Raw genomic sequence first — 19377 nt, forward strand, 5'->3', positions numbered from 1 at the left:
TTTCACATTGTTGAGGGAAAGGGCAGGTTATTGCACAGCATGTGTAGGATGGTCTTATTTATGGAATTAGTATGCATGTGTATCTAGGCAGAGAATGTGTCTAGGCAAAGAAAGACAGTCACCAAATGTTAACAGTTATTGTTGATTGGTCGAATTTGGGATGTTTTTGTCCTTCCTTTTATACTTTCTAATTTGTTTGAATTTTTAGTGAGCATGTTGTCATTTTAACAAAATAATAGTATTTTCAAGAATTAGAGGGATAATTATAGAGAAATGTAAGGAAGGTAGAGTCATAATTGGCAAGTAAAAGAAACCTGAAAATTATTAACCTTAAGGTGAGCACCAAGGAGACCACAGCTGCTCTCCAAATAGACAACGGAGTGGGACGAGTTATACATAAGCCTGACCCAGTGTGGCAATTGCTGTGTCCTAGTTTAAACATATTCAAAGGGAAGTGACAACTGGTCTTGGAAACTCCTGACTCTATCTAGTGCATTGTGAACTGGCTTTTCCGTGAAGACAGAGCACTATACAAGAATAAAATCACGTATGAGAGGTAGAGATAATTACATGTCATCACTCCTGGTTGTGCCAGTCAGTCTGGCATGTGGCACAACCAGCTCCTAGAAGCTGCTCATCATCTGAATCAGATTAGAATCTTCTTTCCTCCTAAATGAACAAAGACTCACTTCCAACCTTATGTTTGAAATATGAAACGTTCATTTGTGAGATACAAACCCTTCTCGGAAAGACTATGTACCGATGCATACTTGCCATGAGTAAATGCTGCCCCTTCCAGTATTTCTTAATTGAAACTTTCTGGTGTACTGTAAGAGGAATCTGCCTCAAAAACTCTGCATTTTCAAAATGCACCTTGTTTGGTGTCTCAAAATTTTCACATCTTGGGATAATTCACTATAGTCATATGCATGATAAATGAAAGGCATGCTTTTCTTGTGTCAAGTGGGAGAAGGAAGATTATGAAGGGGAAAAGCAGATTAATTTTAGAAGACAGTGTAAGTAAGGAAGCTGTGGGTCTGGAAAATAATTCACTTAAAATTATCCATACCCTATACCTCCTACAAATTCCTAAGTAAACCCAGGTGTATGGATACCCCAGTTTGAAGACCATTGCTTTAGTCTGCCTCCATTCATTCATAGATACAGAAACAAAAGCCCAGCACAGTGGCCCATCCAAGACTAGAATCTGTCTTCCAACTTGCAGATTAATGGGTTTCAACTCTACCAAACTGCCTTTTACTGTGACCTTGAATAAATCTTTTCACTTCTTTAAGGCTTTTTTCATCTACAAAATGAGAGGGGTGGAGTAGATCATCTTCATGCTGGATACCTTACCTTTATTTCTCCAGATGTACTCTCCAGTCTTCTCTACCCTGCTCTGGGCACTATAAGTAGATAATGTTTAAACCGTATCAATGGGCTTCTTCGTCCTGTGGCTTCTGATTGAGTGCAGTCAGTGGGAGGCCCTGGCAAGAGCTCGGAAGGCAGAAAGGAAGTAAAATTGGACCATTTATTTACCTGCTCCAGCTGCTTGGTTGCTGTGGGTTGCTTGTGTCCTGACCCTGAAAGCCATGAATCTTGTCCAGTATTCTTTTCATTCAGCTAACCTGTCTGGGTTCCGGTAACTTCTCCCTCCCCTCTCTTGTTCAGGCATAGAAGTGACAATATTTTCCCAGAACATTCCATCCCACTGGATCCACCCTGAATCCTCCACCCACCTACTGCCCCACCATTTCCCTGTTGGGATTGAATCTTGTTTCTAAGAAGGAAGAGGGCCAGAGGCAACTAAACATTCTCAATTTCCTTCCTTAATCCCATTAAAGTATTCTGAAAGGAAAAGTAAATGATGTCACTCTAAATATATTTTTAAAATCTGGGCCCAGTCAAAAATCAAAGTGAGTAAAACAAACAAAAAAATGTTTAAGTGAAAAAGGCTTTTTTATGTTCTTAATTTTTTATTTTGAAAAATTTTAGACGTAGAGAAAAGTTGCAGAGCAATACAGAGTTCTCATATACCTGTTGTCCAGTTCCTCTAATATTAACGTCCTGCCTAACCACCATACAATGAACAAAACCAGGAAGTTAGTATTGAGATAATTCTATTAACTAATCTGCAGACCTTATCCAAATGTTACAGTTGTACCCTAATGCCCTAACTGGTCTAAGGCCCAGCTCCTTAGTCTTCTCCAATCTGTGACAGTTTCTCAATCTGTCTTTTATTACCTTGACACTTTTGAAGAGTACTAGTCAATTATTTTGCAGAATGTCTCTCAATGTATGCTTGTCTGATGTTTCCTTATGATGAAATTGAGGTTATGCATTTCGGGCAAGACTATCACAGAAGTAATGTTGTGCCCTTCTCAGCGCATCATGTTAAGAATCCCTGGTGTCAATATGGTGTTACTGGTGAAGTTAACTTTGGTCACTTGACTCTGTGATAGTTGACAGGTTTCATCTCTATAAGGCTACTGCTTTTCCCTTTGTAACTAAAAGCATCTTACAGGGAGATACTTTGAGATCATGCAAATGCCCTGTTTCTTAACACAACTTCTCTCACTACTATCAGTGTATATTGATTCTTGTTTTTGCTAATGGTGACTTTCTATTTCCATCATGCTTTCTATATTTATTTTATTTTATTTATTTATTTTTATATTTTGAGACAGAGTCTCACTCTATCACCCAGGATGGAGTGCAGTGGGCGATCTCCGCTCACTGCAAGCTCCGCCTCCAGGGTTCATGCCTTTCTCCTGCCTCAGCCTCTCCAGTAGATGGGACTACAGGCACCCGCCACCACACCTGGCTAATTTTTTGTATTTTTTAGTAGAGATGGGGTTTCACCGTGTTTTAGCCAGGATGGTTCATTCCTTCTATATTTATTAAAGAAGAGCTGGCCCTTCACTTCATTAATTTATTTACTTATTCAGTTACTTGTTTATATCAGTATGGACTCAGGAACATTTATTTTATTTTATGGGTTATAATCCATTACTATGATTATCCATTTTTTAGCACACCTTGTCCCAAATTTCACGGGGGACCTCCTTCAATATGGCTCCTGTGTCATTTTGACATACTCTATCATTTTTTAGTACTTCTTTAGTTTCTGGCACCACAAAACATTCAGGCTCATCTTATATATTTCCTGGAATCAATTATTTCTCCAAAGAACCCTTTACTTATTTGCTCAATCCTAATGTATACATAAAGTAGTCTCAAAGTTGCTAACCCATACCTCTGCCTGTGGAAACAAATTTACTAACTAGAGTATATATTTTTGTACAGTTCTTTATGTCTTTAGCTTGATATTGTACAGTCAAAATACCGTTTTCCAAACTTAGTTGGTTCTTCCCCAACTCTTTAAGTATGGTTATGATATTCATTTGTAATGCAGTTAGATCCACTTGTTACTCTTTGTATTCTAATTGGCCTCCTCCCATATCCCATAGATTTTGATTATTAGGTTAGGAGGCGCTATGTGGTTCATTCCCTGGTTCTAAGAGTCAGAGTTATACAAGAAGTTTATCAAGTCAATGTCACCCTGCAACCACTACCCCATTCCACTTGTTCTTTCCTTCTCATTCTCAAACCCTGAATATCCAAATCTCACTACATCTATTTTTGTAAAAAGTTATTTTCCACAAGTGAGCAGATACATGCATATTTTGTCTCACATTTTATTCTTCCATGAAAGGTAATACACTACCGATATTCTCTCTCTCTTTTGAGGTTCAGTTTGCATAACATAAAATTCACTATTTTGAAGTGTACAATTCAGGCTGGGCAAGGTGGCTCATGTCTATAATCCCAGCACTTTGGGAAGCCAAGGCAAGCGAATCACTTGAGGCCAGGAGTTTGAGATCAGCCTGGACAACGTGGTGAAACCCTGTCTCTACTAAAAATACAAAAAATTAGCCAGCCATAGTGGCATGCACCTATAGTTCCAGCTACTTGGAAGGCTGAGACACAAGAATCGCCTAAACCTAGGAGGCGGAGGTTGCAGTGAACTGAGATTGCACTACTGCACTCCAGCCTGGGTGACAGAGGGAGCCTGCCTCAAAAAATAAATAAAATAATAAAGTGTACAATTTGGTAACATTTAGAACATTCACAATATACTCCAGCCACCACGTCTCTAGTTCTACAACACTGTCTCAAAAATATGTCAAAAGAATCCCCCATATTCATCAAGTAGTTACTCCTCATTTCTCCCCACCTATAGCCCTGGCAATGACTAATCTGTTTTCTGTCTCTATGGATTCACCGTCTGGGTAATTTCTTATAGATGGAATCATAATAATATGTGACCTTTTTATATTTGGTTTCTTTCATTTAACATAATGTTTCCAAGGTTCATTCACATTGTAGCATGTGTCAGTACCTCATTCCTTTTTATGGCTGAATAATATTCCATTGAATGGATATACTACATTTTGTTTATCTTTCTATCAGTTGATGGTCATTTGGGCTGTTTCCACCTTTTGGCTATTGTGAATAGTGCTGTTATGAACATTATATAGCATCTTTGGATATCTGTCTTCAATATTTTGGGGTATATACCTACGAGTAGAATTGCTGGGGTCATATGATAATTCTATTTAACTTTCTGAGGAGCCACCAAACCCTTTTCCACAGTAGCTATACCATTTTACAGTTTTACCAGCAATGTACAGGATTCCTTTTTCTCCACGTTCTCACTAAGACTTGTTATTTTCTGTTTTGTTTGTTTGTTTATAGCCATCCTAGTGGGTGGATGTGGTATCGCATTGTCATTTTGATTTGCATTTACCTAATGATTAATAATGTTGAACATCTTTTCGCATGTTTATTGACATAGGTTTTATTTTATACTTTTTTCACCCATCAATATACCCTGGAAATCACTCCATATCAATTCATAAAGATCCTTCTTTTTCCCTTTTGCAGCTGCATAGTACTCCATTTTGTGGATGTATTATAGTTTATTCAACCACTCTCCTGTGTAAGGGCATTTAGATTTTTACCAGTATTTTTCAGTTACAAACAATGCTGCTGTTAATAACTTGGTGCAAATGCATTTTTTTTATTATTGGAAGTGTGCTTTAGGTGGATTCCTGGAAACCTAATTGCTGGTTCAAAAGGTAAAGTCATATGAAATTTTGTTGGTTATTAATGAAGTTAGCAAGGAACAATCCTGGCTGTCTTACTTTAAGGACAAATGTAAAAACAAGCTCTTTCTACAAGGGCTTGGAGAAGGGAAGCCCAAGAGACACAACCACCTGGTTTTTCACTTTAAGGAAATGGAAACATGTATACAACTTACCTTTTTCTTTTGTCTTCTTATAACAAGATAATGCTATGCTAAAGAAAGTAGCCCTGTCAGCACTCAAACAGATATATATGTTCCTAAAGGCAGGATTAAATGATCTGATAGAATGCTATGAGCTCTAGTAGAAGCTGAGTCCTGTGAGTATCCTTTACACAACTCATTTTTGTGTTTTTAATTTAATCTAATTATGTACCTGTGATAAAAAAACAGGATGAGCGAGAATACAAGTCATCTCCAAACTACTAGGTAGAGGAAGATGAGGTATACTCAATTCTCAATTTACTTCCATTTTTCTCTCACAGAAATAGTAAAACATATCAGAATGTGCTCTGAGATACCACCTTAATGGTGGATCTGAACATTCATATCTTTTATATACTATTACTCTGCTGTTGGAATGTAGTCAGTCAAATTCCACTAAAGGACCTTTATAATTTAATCTTCACCAGAACTCTCCTATCCTAGAAGGGCATTCAAGGCCAAGAACCCTGAGGCATCTTATGAGCCACAAGAATGACATTGCCACCACCTAGACCATCATCAAAGAACATTTACTGTGTTCATCCTTTCATTATTATTGCTTACTGCTATATTAAAGAGTGTTCAATGCATTTATCACTCACCATGTGAGTGCCCAGTCCAATGCCTGTAACATAATGATATTGTGGAGTAGTCAACAGGAAGTGGAAAGAATCAACTTATTTCTGCCTCTATCCATTAAATATTATATTGCTATTTAATGTGCAGTAGTCTAGTCTAAATCTCCTTGAAGTCAGTAAAAAAATAAAAAAAAAGAAAAGAAATGAGAGGCCGTGTTTCAGATGGATTGACTACAAGAGGTCACTCACATCCTCACTCTAAGTTTCTGATTTAAGTAGCTAAGGATACAGAAACTTGGAAGAGAGGTAACCACACAGAATGCAGATGAAGCATTCCACAGTGCAGACAGAATGCAAAGTTGGTACTCAGAAGTCCCTGAATAATGCCTGTTTTTAGCTTTCTGGAATGCTGTAAAACCCACATCTCCAGAGGAAAAATGCTGAGATTAAAAAAAAAATTATTCAATAAATATCACTTATATTGCCAGGTGTGGTGGCTCACACCTGTAATTCCAGCACTTTGGGAGGCCGAAGCGGGCAGATCATCTGAGATCAGGAGTTTGACACTAGCCTGGCCAACATAGTGAAACCCCCATCTCTACTAAAAATACAAAAATTAGCCAGGTGTGGTTGTGGGTGCCTATAACCCCAGCTACTTGGGAGGCTGAGGTAGGAGAATCACTTGAACCTGGGAGGCCGAGGTTGCAGCAAGCAGAGTTTGCATCATTGCACTCTAGCCTGGGCGACAAGAGAGAAACTCCATCTCAAAAAAAAAAAAAAAAAAGTAAACAAAATTTATACTAAAAAGATGGGCTAAACATCTGAATAAAAAAATACATCCTCATTTATTCATTTCACAAACATTAAGTGCCTACTAATGGCAGATACTTTGCTGGGCACTGGATATAAATTAACAAAATACTCATGAAACTGGTCCTCACGACACTGGCATTCTTATATGAGAAATAGTGGAAACCCTTCTAGGCTGTTTTTAAATTTTCATTCAGTAAATATTTCTTGAAGTAGGCACTATTCAAGGCACTTTGCTTTCATCAGTGAACAAAACAGCCAGCTCCCTGCCCTTATGGAACTCCCATTCTAGCAGGGAGAAAAAGACAATAAACACAACAAATGTGTCAATTACATGATATACACAAAGGAGAGAGGTGCGGAGAAAGAGCACAAGTGAAGCCGGGTAAGGGCATCAGGAGTGCTGTGGGGAGGGAGGCGTGCAGGGCAGTACGAAGTTTTAGGTAGAGTCCTCAGCTTATTGAGAAGATACCTGAGCAAAAGCTTGAAAGAGGTAAGGGAGACAGTGCTTCAGATACCTGGAGAAAGAACATTCCAGGCAGGTAGATTCACCACTATTGAGGCTAGAGACATGCCTGTGTGTTCGAGGAAAGAAAGGAGACAAATGCAGCTACAGATGAGTCCACAGGTGAAAGTAATAGGAAATGAGACCAGGGAAGAAATGAGACCAGGTCATGGAAGACCTTAGCTGCCACTGAAGGACTTAGGCTTTTACTCTGAGAAGACCAAGGAGTGAATGAGGGCTTTTGAGCAGAGGAGTGACATGGCTTGTCACTCCTCTGTAACAAGAAGGGAGATGTGGCTTGACTTGGCTTGTCTTTTAATAAGATTTTTCTGCCTTTGTGTTAGAACAGACTGCAGGGAGCAAGTGCAGACACTGGGAGACCTGTAGGAAGCTGCTGGAGTGACCCAGGAGAACCACGATGCAGGTTCTGAAGAGGTAGGGGCAGCAGAGATAGCTCCCTATGTCTGCGATAGTGAGATGACAGATTCTGAGTATATTTTCAAGGTGGAGCCAGTAAGATTTGCTGAAAGACTGGATTGCAGTGTGAGAGAAAAAGAGGAGCTGAAGATGACTTCAAGGCTGTAGATCTTTTGGAAGGAAGGAATGTTCATCAGCAGAGATGGCAAAGGTTACAGACGGAGCATGGTTATGGGAAAAGGCAGGAGTTCCAGTTTGGGCGTGTTGGCTTTGAGATGTTTTTGGAAATATTAAGGTAAGTCTGGAGCTGGGTGGAAGATCTGAGCTGGAGGTATGAATTTGGAAGTGGCATCCAATCTGATTTTTATTGCATTTATTTAATATGGTCACATATGAAAATATAGATGTTATTTTTTAAAATATAAAATTATATGGAGCAAAAGCTAAAGTTTTTTTCTTCCCCCCTTACTCCAAACCTACTACTGTCCCCAGCAGTAACCACTATTAAGGGACTGAAAAGATGTCTGAAGAATGCTCAATATACCATATTAGAAAACCAGAACCAGCCGGGCACAGTGGCTCACACCTGTAATCCCAGCACTCTGCAAGGCCGAGGTGGGCGGATCACGAGGTCAGGAGATCGAGCCCATCCTGGTTAACACGGTAAAACCCCATCTCTACTAAAAATACAAAAATTTAGCCGGGCGTGACGGCGTGCACCTGTAGCCCCAGCTACTCCGGGGCTGAGGCAGGAGAATGACTGGAACCCGGGAGGCAGAGCTTGCAGTGAGCCGAGATCGTGCCACTGTACTCCAGCCTGGGCAACAGAGCAAGACCTCGTCTCAAAAAAAAAAAAAAAAAAAAAAAAAAAACCAGAACCGACATGGGTTTTTCATTTCCACATGCATTTTACTACATGAGAAAAGATATTTTAGAATTGCTCACATATTTATACATAGCATTTTTCTAAATAGAAAATGCTATTTTATATATATAGCAATAGGTAATATTGCTATTACCTATATCTTCCCTTTACAACCACACAGTAATATAATTTCCACTACCTTCTACAATCACAGTGGTAAAGTAACAGAATTTCACAGCTGTTTGGAATAAACAATATCCTTGGATTTGTGTACCTTTTCTTGTAAAATTAAGCTGATTTTTAATTGATTCTATGATGAAATTTTTTTCTTTAGCAATCTGGAATGTATTTGAGATGAATAATACCATTCATTTAAAAAAAGTCATCGATTCTAGAGTACAGGATACACATTCAGCACCATAACAGTAATACTCTAGACTCTAAGCTTTCATCTCTAAAATAGAACAAAGTTTCCTTACCTTCCATTAGAAAAAGATAACCTTCAAAATTTGAACGAATGCATTTCTGTTTTGTTGAGTTAGCAATTACTCTGTGCTAGGAAAGTAATGATGACTCCTCAAATATCCAGCCTCTTATGAGCTTAGAGCTTCAGCTGTAATAAAACTCAATAGTCTTTCTAGTCTGAGGAGTTCACTATATCGCCCCTGAAATCAAAGATAATAAATTAATTGAAGAGGTTTTCCACCCTCTTGCGTTTGATTTTTGGCGAGTTCTATGTCCAATGACATGTACAGAAACCTCTGCACACCTGGAGTGCCACATGATTTACCCCAAACAGTGTTTGTTATGCAGCTGTTGGATCCACTGTTGCAGCCAGTAAATAGAAAAAAAAAAAAAAAAGTAGGACATGAGTTCTCAAGAAGCTTACCATCCAACTGGGCAAGTAAAAATTTACCTGTAGGAAAAAACCATCACTATAATTCGTTCTGAAACTAACCAAACCAATGTATTCTGCTGTGGAAAAAAAAATGAGGACTGTTCTGTTTTACTCTGAATTTTTCTTGAACTTTTAGCACTGTTTGCTATCTTTTTTCTAGAGAAATCCAGCACATAGCAACATAAGTTCCAGAAAGAAGTATTAACAGGAAAACTGACCACTGACCACAGGCTGATCATTTTTTTTTTTTTTTTTAACAGAGTCTTGCTGTGCCACCCAGGCTGGAGTGCAGTGGCACGATCTCAGCTCACTGCAACCTCCGCCTCCTGGGTTCAAGCAGTTCTCCTGCCTCAGCCTCCCTAGTAGCTGGGACTTCAAGCATGTGCCACCATGCCCAGCTAGTTTTTTTGTATTTTCAGTAGAGATGGGGTTTCACCACATTGACCAGGCTGGTATCAATCTCCTGACCTTGTGATCTACCCACCTCAGCCTCCCAAAGTGCTAGGATTATAGGCGTGAGCCACTGCGCCTGGCCAGACTAATCATACTTAATTCAGCAACTTTATTTTTTATGGGCACATGGGCTCCCACTTGCAACTTGACTTTGCATCCACTTTTGCTGGTAGAATGTTTTTATTTGCAGGATAAAATAAAACATATCAAAAGTTTATGGCATGTTATCAAGAACCACATACCTGAACAAATTTGAGAACCGTGTTCCATAATATTTGTTCTTCGTGAGCAAACAGGCTCAAAGGACAAAGGAAGGGTCATATGATACTTCTCTTCTTTCCTCCTCCTCCTCCTCTTCTTTCTCCTTTTCCTCCTCCTCCTCCTCTTGCCTCCCCCTACTCTTCTTGCCTTCCCTGCAGTGGTAGCTATCTCCTGGGCTCTTTCCCACCATCCTTCCTCTGCATTCCACTCACCCACCCACCATTCCAGTTTATCCCAGAACAACCAAAATAACCTTCAAATTGATTCCACTTCTATAGTCCCTACTCACTCCAATTCATCACACACTCTTCCCAGAGACTCACCTTTCTGCAACATGGATTTTTTTCAAGCCCTTTTCCCATCAAAAACATTGATTGATTGCCCACTTAATAATGTCCGGCCGGGCGCGGTGGCTCAAGCCTGTAATCCCAGCACTTTGGGAGGCCGAGACGGGCGGATCACGAGGTCAGGAGATCGAGACCATCCTGGCTAACATGGTGAAACCCCGTCTCTACTAAAAATACAAAAAAAAAAACTAGCTGGGCGTGGTGGCGGGCGCCTGTAGTCCCAGCTACTCGGGAGGCTGAGGCAGGAGAATGGCGGGAACCCGGGAGGCGGAGCTTGCAGTGAGCTGAGATCCGGCCACTGCACTCCAGCCTGGGCGACAGAGCGAGACTCCGTCTCAAAAAAAAAAAATAAAATAATAATAATAATAATAATAATGTCCGAAAGTCTTAGGTTCAGAATCAAATCCTCCAAAATACAACGTCTGGTCTTTGGTTAATATTTGAATACATGTGTTATCTATACACGATTTATGTTCACCTAACCACTCAGAAGAAATTTGACAAGAGATTTCTCATGTCAGTGGAGACATGCCAAATCAGTTTAAAATGAATGTGGGGCTTTTTAAATAGCTGATTCTCAAGTAGCAGGTGGTATTGGCTGTGTAAACTTGTTGTTACTATTTCCTGTTTCCTTAAGGAACAAAGAGATTGATTTTGACATCTATGGGTGAATATCAGGATTCCAAGTGGAAATGATCCCTTGTTTTTTTCTATGAATTGTCCTGTCACTGGAGGTTTACTGGAATCAAAGACAAATGTGCTTCTCTGGACTGTTGAAAATCAGAGTGCTCAAAATCACATAACTTGATGTTTACTGTCAAGGGAAAATATGGTTGCTATAGTTATTTCATAGAGCCCTGAAATTGCCTAAGGGTCTATCATATTGTTTGCTATTAATTATAGGGTTAAAGTATTTTCCACAAAAGTCTAGCAAGATTAACTTTATGCCAAATGATACCACCCCTCTAGTGTGGCAGGATAGAGTGCCACTTTCTTCTTTATATGTTGTTTTCCTTTTTATTTTTTAATAATCATAGTTTACTTTTAGAATCTGGAAAAAATATTTCTATGAAGAAACATTAAAATTATCTTTAAAAAGTGATATGAGCCTTAAACTTTGCAATCCGGTGTTTGTTGGATATTTTGAAATAAGCTTTAGTGGTTTCTCTCCTCTAAGCCAAGCTATTTCGACAAGGCCTCTTTCAGTACCTGTTAGAAATAACCACTAGATTCAGAGCTCAACAATGGGAGTTTGTTCACTCAATCTGATCATTATTGACTAATTTGCATTTAGAATGCTATCTCCAACCATTAATTAGTCATTCCTCAAAACAACCCAATGGGAGAGAGGAACATAATTATCGCTGTTTAGAAATGAAACCAACCAACAGTGCGTACAGTGCTCCACAGAGGCAGATCCCCTAGCTATGCAGTCATGGGTGCTGGGAATATGCCAGCTGTCAGGGCCACCACACATCCAATAGGAGATGCAAGAGTTAGAATTTTACAAAAATACCTCCAATGTTCCTATTTCATAAGCATTTGGGTTTAGATTTGCTGAGATTCAGTAACATTGATTTGTCTTGCAAACCTTTATAAATATAACATCAGATCTATCAGACCACTTTTTATGGCAACACAACATAAGATGTGCAACATTGTATATATGCTTTTTAAATGTTCACAAATTCCCTCAAGTCACCAACAGAATTATAATAGTGAAGGTAAGGGATAATCAAACAGCAAATACATACTAAATATTCATTATTCACAGGGCTCCATACTGGAACTATGAACAGGGATGGGAGCAAGAAATTAAAAAGATACCTACAACCCTGGCTTTGCTCTAATCTAAGGTACCCAGAATTTGATAAAGAATCCAGCCAAATGCATATAAAATGTAATGTTTTAGAAAAATTTAATTATATGTAACCTTAATTTTACAATAAGCATTTTTTTCTATATCTTTCTCCACAAAAATACATTTTCTTTAAGTTAAGATGCAAGAGTGCACAAGTTACTTTAGAAGGTTGGAAAAGTCCCAGGAATTGGCCCTGAAATTATTTATTTTATTACTTAAAGAATGCTGGTGAATTCTCTCTTTTAAGAAAGAAAATATGGGGCTGGGCGCAATGACTCACACCTGTAATCCCAGCACTTTGGGAGGTCGAGGAGGGCGGATCACAAGCTCAGGAGTTCAAGACCAGCCTGACCAATATGGTGAAACCCCCTCTGTACCAAAAATACAAAAATTAGCTGGGTGTGGTGGCACATGCCTGTAGTCCCAGCTACTCGGGAGGTTAAGGCAAGAGAATCGCATGAACCCAGGAGGCAGAGGTTGCAATGAGCCAAGATTGCGCCACTGCACTCTGGCCTAAGCGACAGAGTGAGACTCTGTCTCAAAAAAAAAAAAAAAAAGGAAGGAAGGAGGGAAGGAAGGAAGAAAATAAATATGGGCAGGGTGTGGTGGCTCAAGCCTGTTATCCCAGCACTTTGGGAGGCCGAGGCACACATGTCACCTGAGACCGGGGGTTCAAGACCAGCCTGACCAACATGGACAAACCCTGTCTCTACTAAAAATACAAAATTAGCTGGGCATGGTGGCGCATGCCTGTAATTCCAGCTACTCAGGAGGCTGAGGCAGGAGAATCGCTTGAACCCAGGAGGCGGAGGTAGCAGTGCACCGTGATCGGCACCATTGTACTCCAGCCTGGGCAACAAGAGCAAAGCTCCGTCTAAAAAAAAGAAAAAGAAAAAATTTCCTAGCTGACCATGGAAGGATAACAAATGTGATGAATCTGGCCAGGTGCGTTGGCTCACGCCTGTAATCCCAGCACTTTGGGATGCCGAGGCAGGCGGATCACTTGAGGCCAGGAGTTCGAGACCAGCCTGTCCAACATGGTAAAACCCCATCTCAACAAAAATATAAAAACTGGAAATCTTAGTTCTCTTTCCCATCTTGCAAGATGGCGGGTGAAAAAGTTGAGAAGCCAGATACTAAAGAGAAGAAACCCGAAGCCAAGAAGGCTGATGCTGGTGGCAAGGTGGAAAAGGGTAACCTCAAGGCTAAGAAGCCCAAGAAGGGGAAGCCCCATTGCAGCCGCAACCCTGTCCTTGTCAGAGGAATTGGCAGGTATTCCCGATCTGCCATGTATTCCAGAAAGGCCATGTACAAGAGGAAGTACTCAGCCGCTAAATCCAAGGTTGAAAAGAAAAAGAAGGAGAAGGTTCTTACAACTCTTACAAAACCAGTTGGTGGTGACAAGAACAGCGGTACCCAGGTGGTTAAACTTCGCAAAATGCCTAGATATTATCCTACTGAAGATGTGCCTCGAAAGCTGTTGAGCCACGGCAAAAAACCCTTCAGTCAGCACGTGAGAAAACTGCGAGCCAGCATTACCCCCGGGACCATTCTGATCATCCTCACTGGACGCCACAGGGGCAAGAGGGTGGTTTTCTTGAAGCAGCTGGCTAGTGGCTTGTTACTTGTGACTGGACCTCTGGTCCTCAATCGAGTTCCTCTACGAAGAACACACCAGAAATTTGTCATTGCCACCTCAACCAAAATCGATATCAGCAATGTCAAAATCCCAAAACATCTTACTGATGCTTACTTCAAGAAGAAGAAGTTGCGGAAGCCCAGACACCAGGAAGGTGAGATCTTTGACACAGAGAAAGAGAAATACGAGATTACAGAGCAGCGCAAGATTGATCAGAAAGCTGTGGACTCACAAATTCTACCAAAAATCAAAGCTATTCCTCAGCTCCAGGGCTACCTGCGATCTGTTTTTGCCCTGACGAATGGAATTTATCCTCACAAATTGGTGTTCTAAATGTCTTAAGAACCTCATTAAATAGCTAACTACAAAAAAAAAAATATATATATATATATATATATATATATATATATATATATATATATATATAAACTTAGCCAGGTGTGATGGTGTGCACCTGTAATCCCAGCTACTCGGGAGGCTGAGGCAGGAAAATCTCTTGAACCAGGGAGGCGAGGTTGCAGTGAGCTGAGATCATGCCACTGCACTCCAGCCTGGGAGACAAAGCGAGACTCCATCTCAAAAAAAAAAAAAAAAAAAAAAAATGTGATGAATCCATGTGTTATTATTTCCCACTACACTAAGCCATCAATATATCATGATTCTCTATGTGCTCTTCTAACACACAAACACACACCACACACACTGACACATAATTGTTGCTTTTAATTGAAGAACATTTTCAATACCTCTCAAGTGGGCAAAAATCCTGTTTATATTCTTGTCTGCTCCAGTTTTGGCTTCATAAGAATTTTTTCGTTTGCTTTTTGAGGCAGAGTCTCCTTCTCTCTGCCCAGGCTAGAGTGCAGTGGTGTGATCTCAGATCGCTGCAGCCTCCACCTCCTGGGTTCCAGTGATTCTCCAGCCTTAACCTCCCGAGTAGGTGGGATTACAGGAGCCCACTACCAGGCCCAGCTAATTTTTGTATTTTTAGAAGCGATGGGGTTTCACCATATTGGCCAGGCTGGTCTCGAACTCCTGACCTCAGGTGATCTGCCTGCCTCGGCCTCCCAAAGTGCTAGGATTACAGGTGTGAGCCTACGAGTCCCAGCCCAGCTTTAAGAATTTAATCTTCATTTCAAGCACAAAAAGACTGTCTTTTATGGGGCGGGGAGCTGTTGGGGCCTCTTCTTTGAACTCTTTAGGGCCAAATGAACCTTTCTTCCTTGATCCCAGGGTGGAGTCAAAATGAATCTAACAGACAAACGGCCCAACATCCTTCATGTCACTACCGACTTCTCATTCAAAGGGGTACTTGGGGCGGCAGGTGGAGTTATAATTATAGCTTAGAAAAAAGCAGCATCAGCAGCTGTCGCTTCTGTTTGTTCCCAGCTATAACTGTCATCAGTGGGTAAATTGGCATAAACAGGCCTCCACAAGTAGAAAAACATTTAACCCCTGTACTTGTCACACTCTGGGTCCTCTCAGTGGCCAGAGAACAGAAAGAAAATCTGACTGTGCACGAGCAAAGGGTGACACCGGGCGTGCAGCACCGACCTGAAGGCGCCTCTTCAGGGGGAGCCCAAAATTTGAAGATTCTCTTTCCTGTCGGAGACTCCAAACCAAATAAATAGGTTAGTGCCCAGAGTAAACCTATGCATTTTAATTCTGACCTCTACTTGCTGTGATTTTCATTTTCCTGGAAGAGCTTAAAAGGAGTGAACTACTAAATGAAAGAAAGGAAAGTTATTTAAGGACTGTTATTTAAAATTACTGGGAATCCATGAGAACACATTATGAAATGGGCTTAATTTATTATGCTCCTCTCCCAATTTTGGCTGTATTCGCACTAGACAAATAGACAAGGTAAAGATGGAAAAATAAAACCGGTTTTGTGGCATGAGTCCCATCCTTTTGTAATGCCACTTACTTATGCCAAAAGGCCCTGCCTTCTTTATTAAAATCTGTAATGTTGAAAGCTAAGTTTGTGATTTTAGAAAATGCTGTAAATGTAGCTCCAGAGTTTCATTTCCTTAGGGAAAACAGGCAAATCAGAGTTGAATTGTTTTTCCAACAATGAGTAAAGATAGAAAATTTTCTTGTTTATGATAAAATGTGTGGTGTAGGTTACTTTACAAAAGAAATCTGCTACAGAATTTATTTTTTGTGTCTAGTACAATGCTACCTAAAAGCTTCATGATTTCAGTCTAAGTAGCTATATAAGACTCTCCTCGTAGATCCTTTTGAGAAAAGTAAGATTTTAAATAAATCTAATTTTATTTGCATATGTTCTATCTTGGCCAGAAATTGAGCAGGATTTAGCTTTGCGTTGTCTGTTTCAAAACCTGAATATTTAATGTATTGGTGAAAAGTGGTGGAATTCCAAAGAACTCACTGAAAACAAGGCTTTGGGGCCCAGTGCTCATCCTAACCACATTCATGAAATGGACTCAAGTAAAAAGAGTGGTAAATAATGACCTCATTTTGTTCAGTTCAAAAGAGAATGTGAACCATCCCTAAGCGTTTATATACAACCTTTCATGAGGAAAGTGCACCATTCTTATTCATCATTATGACCCAACTTTTTGGCTACCTTTTGAAATGCAATGAGTGCTAACGATGTACTTGGACCTCCACTAGAGAGACATCTACATGCAACCAAACCCACCAAAAGTGCCCCATCAATTAAATTCCCATGAGGGCCTTACTTGGACCTCCACTAGAGAGACATCTACATGCAACCAAACCCACCAAAAGTGCCCCATCAATTAAATTCCCATGAGGGCCTTGTTTGTCGCATTTGTTCATTCAAATATATATTGACCAATGGCTATATAATCTAAAAATAATATTTAACAGTTAAGGCAAGTTTAGGATGTCTAATATTACTCTTCCCAGAGACTCCTTTCCTCCTGCTTTCTGCTAAACTGAGATAATGGTTATCTGAAAGTTCCAAATTATAAAAACTAAAAAAGACAAAAAAGAGATATGGCTGACTAGTTGTTGGCTTGAATTTCCTTGATACACAGACATACAGATTTATGCCCTATTTTAAACATTGCTTTTTACTTGTGTTTTGTCTTCTTGCTCTTCTAGAAAAAACTATCCAAGATGACTGTCACTTACTCCAGTAAAGTAGCAAATGCAACTTTTTTTGGATTTCATAGGTTACTCTTCAAGTGGAGAGGCAGCATCTACAAACTACTGTACAGGGAATTTATTGTTTTTGCTGTTCTTTATACAGCAATAAGTTTGGTGTACAGGTACTTTTCTTTGCATGTCTCTTTAAATGGCCATCAGATATTGTATAAGAATACAGTCTCAAAAATCTGAACCTTTTGATCGCCACTGACTTTGCGTTATGTAACTCCTCTTTTGCATGAGCCTCTCTTTTGTCTTCTTCCCCTCAGGACAGATTTTAATCCACCACTAACCATTGTTAGGATGTAAAATAGACCCTCACTGTAAGATTCAAGTGGCCTTCATTCCAGCCCCAGTTGTGCCTCAAGACTGTTGCAATAGGCATAAAATGAGAGGATTACCCTTAGATCCTTACTATGTGAAGATTTTTGAATGGGCAAAGTCCACAGACAATAATTATTTGTGCTTCTGTCGACTTGTCATTCATAGTTGATGATTTGACAGCTTGTAGCAACTACCTATATAATCAACATGTTCATGATTGGTGTATGTCAGGCAAAAGCTTTCCTTCTTTTTGCCTGGAATGAAAATATCTTATCCAGGATGATGCCTGCCACACTTAACAGTACCTCAACTAAAGCAAAGGCCTGTAGACTAATTTATTTTCTTTCTATTTTCTGAGTTGAGGGCATGTTATGTTCACAAAAGGAGGTGCTTATTCTTTATAACATTACAACATATGCCTGTCAGATTGACAGGAAATTTGAGCAATATCAAGTCCAAGAAATACTTTTATGATGAAAAATTATAGACTTAATAAAATTTCATCAGTATGGTAAAAGGAAAAACTTACAAGATTTTAAAGCTTTTTTAATTAACATCGAATGCATAAATTTCTTCTCTGGAAGAAGCTAAAACTTAAAACAGGAAAGCTAAAGGTTTTTGAGGCTGTATTTCCATTTTTTCTATGTACATAGTTTGTTATTTTTCTTCTGCATACAGATAAACAAATTTGTGTTTCATTGCTCTCACATTCTTCCTTGTAGCAACAGAATCTCCTTTGGAAAAGAGGGATATTAATTTAGTTGACTGATAATTATTAAAAGTAAAATAGGTAGAGCTATTTTTCCATATGTCAAAACAACCCTTCCAAGCAAGTGTGTGCATTGGTATATATTTTGACAAAATATTTTTAGAGGGAAAGTCTTGTTAACAACCTCTAATAATTTTTTTTCAGACATGTCATATAATATGATATTATTCTGGCAATTTAGGTGTGTATCACCTAAGCCTTCAGAATATGAAATGGTAGAAGATACAATGGTGTTTCGTGATAATTATCTCATTAGTTCATTTTTACTAATGTGAGTTTATTGCTGCTACTGCTGCTAAGAATAGAACAGAATCACCCTTAGTACAGTTGTAGTGTAGCTAGAAATGTTCCTTGGGGCCTCAACTTTTGTTCCAATATCATACTTATACCCCATAAAATTTTATGCATATATTTCTTCTAAAGCAGAGTGCTTACATTTATAACAAAAATTATCAGTTCAAGTCATCCTTAAATTTTTAAAGTTTAATTGTAATACCTTATTAAAATAGATCCTTCTGTCTTAATCAAAGGTATACCAAGGACTGTAGGATGAGTTTGTCAAGAAGGTCAAACATATCTGTAGAAAAAAATAGATATAGTTTCATTCTCTGAGTCTTTATTAGCTCTATTATAAGTAAATAATTATTCCTAACAAAAGTTATAAGGAGAAACCAGATTCATTAATGTGATTACATTTCTTTCTATTTTTGGAGGAATTTGACAAAATTTCTGAAATACTTTCTAGCTATTAAAATTTCTACATCTATTAGCCAAATATTTTTTCTTTGGCCAACTACTAATACCAACCATTTCATTATTAACTAAGTATGAGGCAATTTGTTAAGTGGTTATATATATGTATATATATATATATTATTTAATCTTTACAATACCCCATATATGGATATTTGTATCCCCACTTACAGATGAGAAAACTGAGACTCAGAGAGATTTAAAAATATGCTCAAAGTCCAAATTCATAAGTGTCAGACTTGGGATTAAAATCTGGCTTTGTCTGACCTTAAAAAAGGTCTATGCTTTCCACATTTAAATCCTCTTTGACTATGTCTATTTGAACATCAGAAACCATTCTGGCTGTAATTTGTCATCAGCATAACCCTGATAGACCTCTGCAACAATCTGGTACCTCTCCTGTCAGCTT

At 39.1% G+C, this 19377-nt stretch overlaps 1 protein-coding gene and 1 pseudogene across 6 annotated transcripts in view; both read left to right on the forward strand.

The window, feature by feature from the left end:
* Nucleotides 1-13431: 13431 nt before the first annotated feature.
* Nucleotides 13432-14361, forward strand: LOC104658656 (annotated as a pseudogene). Its single transcript, XR_747460.2, has one exon. The product of XR_747460.2 is annotated as a 60S ribosomal protein L6 pseudogene (transcript).
* A 1041-nt stretch (nt 14362-15402) lies between these two features.
* Nucleotides 15403-19377, forward strand: part of BEST3 (bestrophin 3) — a 46103-nt gene continuing 42128 nt past the window's right edge. Inside the window, exons 1-2 of one of the 5 annotated variants that reach the window (XM_010358729.1) lie at nt 15403-15619; nt 17078-17244. In XM_010358729.1, coding sequence (XP_010357031.1) covers nt 17093-17244 — 152 coding nt within the window. In that variant the 5' untranslated portion in view covers nt 15403-15619; nt 17078-17092. The remainder of the gene's footprint in view (nt 15620-17077; nt 17245-19377) is intronic. The other 4 variants (XM_010358728.2, XM_010358730.2, XM_010358734.2 and 1 more) reach the window with 4 other exon arrangements.

Source organism: Rhinopithecus roxellana, chromosome 10 (assembly GCF_007565055.1).
Source record: "Rhinopithecus roxellana isolate Shanxi Qingling chromosome 10, ASM756505v1, whole genome shotgun sequence".
NCBI lineage: Eukaryota > Metazoa > Chordata > Mammalia > Primates > Cercopithecidae > Rhinopithecus > Rhinopithecus roxellana.